This window comes from Corvus kubaryi, unplaced genomic scaffold (assembly GCF_017639235.1).
Source record: "Corvus kubaryi isolate FWS band 111438036 unplaced genomic scaffold, C.kubaryi_AGA036_p1.0 68, whole genome shotgun sequence".
Taxonomy (NCBI): domain Eukaryota; kingdom Metazoa; phylum Chordata; class Aves; order Passeriformes; family Corvidae; genus Corvus; species Corvus kubaryi.
In genome coordinates this window covers 22,095,520-22,100,400 of record NW_024582056.1, presented here as the reverse complement: position 1 = coordinate 22,100,400, position 4,881 = coordinate 22,095,520, and the positions used below count along the sequence as shown (strand labels likewise).

The following is a 4,881-nucleotide window of genomic DNA, read 5'->3' as shown; positions in this document are numbered from 1 at the left end:
GGGCGGCGGGGCTGCCGCGCCGGCTCCGCTCCCGCCGGCGCAAGCTGCGCCCAGCTCGGCGGCACCTCCGCGCTCCCCTCCCCGCCGCCCGGCGCTGGTGGGGCGGCCGCCCCGGGCTCGCCGGGGTCCGCGGTGCCGGGAAGAGGCGGCTCCGCGTTCCGCCCGCGGAAACTTTGCCCGACGAGCAAGGGGAAGGATGGAGCCGGGGGAGCCCGCGGCGGCGCCTCTCAACCTGTCCCGACCCCCGGCAGAGACGCCCCGCGGGGAGTTCAACCTCTCCGGGATGCCGGAGGCCGAGGGGAAGCCCCTCTTCGGCATCGGCATCGAGAACGTCATCACCTTGATCGTCTTCGGTGTGATCTTCACCCTGGGGGTGCTGGGCAACACCCTGGTGATCACGGTGCTGGCGCGGAGCAAGCCAGGCAAGCGCCGAAGCACCACCAACATCTTCATCCTCAACCTGAGCATCGCCGACCTGGCCTATCTGCTCTTCTGCATCCCCTTCCAGTCCACGGTCTACGTGCTCCCCACCTGGGTGCTGGGAGCCTTCATCTGCAAGTTCATCCACTACTTCTTCACCATCTCCATGCTGGTGAGCATCTTCACGCTCTCGGCCATGTCTGTGGACCGGTATGTGGCCATCGTGCACTCCCGGCGCTCCTCAGCCTTGCGTGTTCCCCGCAATGCAATGTTGGGTGTGGGGCTCATCTGGGCACTCTCCTTCGCCATGGCCTCGCCTGTGGCTCACCACCAGCGCATCTTCCACCGTGAGACCAGCAACCAGACCTTCTGCTGGGAGTTCTGGCCCAACCCACGCCACAAGAAGGTCTACGTGATTTGCACGTTTGTCTTTGGATATCTGCTCCCACTGCTGCTCATCTCCTTCTGCTATGCCAAGGTGGGGCAAATGTAAAAGGATGGGGGGGACACAGTGGTGGAAAAGGTGTCCATGAGCTGTAGGACCATTTCTGGGCATGTGGAAGGACTTGGCACTGTTGGGAAAAAAAGGAGCAGGGGTGAGTTTGTGCCACAAAGGGAGAGGGCAGGTTTTATAGCTAAGGGATATCTGAGGGGGGACAACATTATGTTCAATGGCACAGAGAGGTCAGAACAGGGATTGCACGGGGTGAGTTGGGGGGTATTCTGGCAATTACTGGGGTCTCTCTGTCAGATTTCCTTGTTGCAGAGTGCTAAGAAGCGCCAGTGCTCTGCTGCTTTCTCCATCACCATAGTTTTTAATTTCTTGCAGTGCTGTATGAGGAGTTTGGCTTAATAAAGTACAACAAAGCAACAAGTTGTTCAGGCTTCAGATGAACAGATTGTGTTTCTTTAAAATGTGCAGTGGACTTAAAAAAGACACAAATTACCTGTTTGGTGTTAAGAGCATAAGGTGCATCATGCTGCCTGGTCCCTGCAGTGCAATGTCTTGCCCAAGTTGAAGTTGATGAGAGATTTACCTCTGACTTCAGCAAAGGCAGCTGGTTCTAGGGAGCAGGGCATGAGGACCCAGGTGGGAAAAAGCAGTAAGTAAGGGTGCCTGAATACAAGAATTTAAGGACTTTTCTGCTTAAGCAAGGTGTCACATTTTTCTGGAGTAAAAATTGCAGCCTTCAGTGTATGATCCTCTGCTTGCTGCTGAACAGGATCTGGAGCACCGGGTGCTACCTGCTGAGTTACACAGAGATCCTCCTGTTTCTGTGCCAGCAGCCCTCAGTGGCAGCATTTCTCCTTAGGCAGTGATTTACATTTGAGAGGATAGGACTGCTCTTGCAAATAAGGACTGCTTAAGTGTTGAGAAGTCAGTTCTTCAAATTACAAGTTCAATAGATGTACTTGAAGTACTTAATTTGAACAAGTAATTTTATGTTCTGCTCAGTTTTATATATGTTACATCAGCTTATCTGTGATGTGCAAATTGAGGCTATAATGTCATCCAAATCTGATGAAACCAAGGCACGCAGAACACAAAGGACAACATTTCTAAATTGCTGTTCATAGTGGAACAAATCCAACCTGGCAAATGAAGAAGAAACACGTTTCCATGCATAATCCAAATCCTGCTTTCCCTGAATGAATATGCTGGTATTTCGTCTACTGTGTTGAATATGACTGAGCTGTAGCGATAGATCATCAGTTTGAAGAAAGTATTACACAGTGCAGGGAGAATGTTACAGAATGTGTGCACAGGGGTCTGTCAGCTACTAGTTCTTCTCTTTTTCAAAGCCCAAGCATCTTCAGTTTCAGCATCAGGTACTGGCCTCTGAAGTCTAATTATATGAGAGAAGATTAAAAAGAAATCTTTCAAAATTAGCATAGTCCTGTAGAGTATAAGCAGGAAAAAAGCAAGTATGCTTAACCAAAATATATGCACAGCAAATAAAACACACCATGTCATTACAAAGTACATCTACAGAAGTAGATCCCTCAATGTTAGTATGAATGTGTTGTTCAAAAGAAAAAAAAGGCAACACCCCCCCCCCCCCCAAGCCAACAAAAGCCACTCTATGTGAAAAACATGCCCGAGAACAAGTTTGTAAAATCAAGACCACTTGAAGTTACAATGAAATCATGTGCTTAAGCTATTGCCAGGCTAGGATCTCACCCTGGCTTTGTGATGTATTTTGAGCCTGTATGTATGATCCTGCTTGCCATGGTGTAGGGCTGGAGGAGCTAACCTGAAGGGATGAATTTTAGAAGATACCTAGGGGTTAGCTGGTATTCCCATCAATGTCAATGTAGCTGAAAAATGCCATGACTTTTACAAAGCTATCAAAGGTATTTGTACCCAGCAGCTAAAGAGTCATTCCTGCCTTCATTAAGAGCCACTGACAAATCTCCAACTGCAATATTTTGGGATGGGGGGAGTCTTCTCTTCTCAGGCTGAGCAACCCCAACTCTCTCAGCCTGTCTTCATAGGAGACATTAATCTCTGCGTTAGTTTCTTATGAGCTTCACTGTTTTTCATGAACTGTGGTTCAGCGAGATAACACAATCTTCTGATACAGTAAATTAAGACAAAAGAGACTCATTTCTCTATTTGAATATATTGCCTTTTCCAGACTCCTTTAAGGCAGTTCTGTTTCTTTCATAAACAAATTGCAATTGAACTTTCAGTTTTGAAAGTCTCATTTTTTAACCACTCTAATAGGGAGCCAAGTTCTTTCTCTCTCACACACACTTCTATATCATATTAACATAGATTTGTATTTTCCCCATGGATAACAATGCTGTTACAATGTACAGAACTGCTGAAATAGTGCCAGGTATTTGTCCTCCCAAAATATCTCACATGATACACTCTTCAGGCAGAGATTTATGAGATCATGCTCTGTGTCTTATGTGTACAGCTACCTCTTTTCTCTCTTCCACAAGTAATTTTTGCTTCAGTTTCATCCAAATTTTTGATAGAGGAGTGAAAATATGAGAAGGAATGATACTTCCCTAGTTTTGTGAGAACAGCAGACAATGAAGAAGGTGGAGAGTCTCGGTTAGCCTCTCTCTCTTTTCAGAAGTCAGTTTGCACTCAGCTGTTAAGTATCAGACAAGCTGTAAGGGAAGAAGTCTTATGTACCATCAACCTATGGAGAAGACACCTTTTTGGGAACACAGTAAAGAAGTTGTAAATCCATAGGAAACCAGCTCTTGTTGCCTCACAGAACTACTCTTGAAAGAAGCCTACTACATCAGGGAGAGGAGCAGTGATTATGTAGTGATCAGTTGAGTCTCAGCATTGCATACTTACAGACATCTTGTGTTCTGACTCTTTTATTGCTTTTCATTGTACTTGCTATTTTTTCTAATACTGACTTTTTGTATATGTTTTGTAACACTGCTACAACATTTACTCACTAGGGTGTTCTTAAAGGGTAAAGTGATAAATGATTCCCAGTCAGCTTCTAACAGTTGACATCTGCTGGGGTTGTGCCATGTTACAGATAATTTTGGGTACCTTGGTTTTTCAAGGATTCAGTCCTTGAAAGTCAGGCCTTTTTCAATCAAACCTCTAGGTTGGACACCTGTAATTATTAGCAACATTTCCTTTTATAGTATGTAATGTTAAAAGCTTTCTTTAAAGCAAATATGTCTTGCCTTAAGAATGTTTCCATTATTATCTATCATTCTGAACATTCTGAATTGATGACATGTATGATTTACAGACTTGGTTAAAACTAAGCCATAAAAAGTAAGAGCCTCAATGTAAAATGCAAGCTTATCTGGCTTCGGGTATTATATCTTAAATTTTGCTGAGCAGCAGGGGGAAAACTTTATTAAACTGTACTGAAAGAGAAAAATAAAAGGTATGACACAATAGTCACACACTTACTTGAAAGAGGGTGAAGGATCTCTTGTGACAATAGAAGTAGCAGCATTACTTTAAAACATGGACTGCAGGCAATGGCACTTGAATGTAAATCAGGTTCATACTACAAAGATGTTTCAGAATGTAATGCTTACATTATCCACAAAACAAGCTGTTCATTCTTGCTAGATAGTGACCTTGTGCAGGCTTTCCTTCTGCATGATTTTCAATGGCTGATAATGAGGGTGTAGTCAGTGGAATGCCAGACAGTAAACATGGTTTTTAACAGTGTAGACTTCAAACTTTCACAGTGTTTGGTAGACTTACGTGAATAGGCACAGATAGTTGAAGTTATTTTCTTCACTCCTGTACTGGAAAAATCTCTTTCTCGACTTTATTTGGTCAAAGTCCTCAGTCAGACCTCTCAAGCCATCTTGAATGTAGTTTCTGAAACAGCAGGGGGAAAAGAATAACCAAAGAAAAATTTTAAAAGAAAAGGGAACAGAGGAGAGGAGAGGAGAGGAGAGGAGAGGAGAGGAGAGGAGGAGGAGAGGAGGAGGAGAGGAGGAGGAGAGGAGGAG

General features: G+C 44.9%; 1 protein-coding gene across 1 annotated transcript in view; it reads left to right on the top strand.

The window, feature by feature from the left end:
• Positions 1 to 62: 62 nt before the first annotated feature.
• Positions 63 to 4,881, top strand: part of GALR1 (galanin receptor 1) — a 14,487-nt gene continuing 9,668 nt past the window's right edge. Inside the window, exon 1 of the mRNA XM_042048866.1 lies at positions 63 to 898. Coding sequence (XP_041904800.1) covers positions 197 to 898 — 702 coding nt within the window. The 5' untranslated portion in view covers positions 63 to 196. The remainder of the gene's footprint in view (positions 899 to 4,881) is intronic.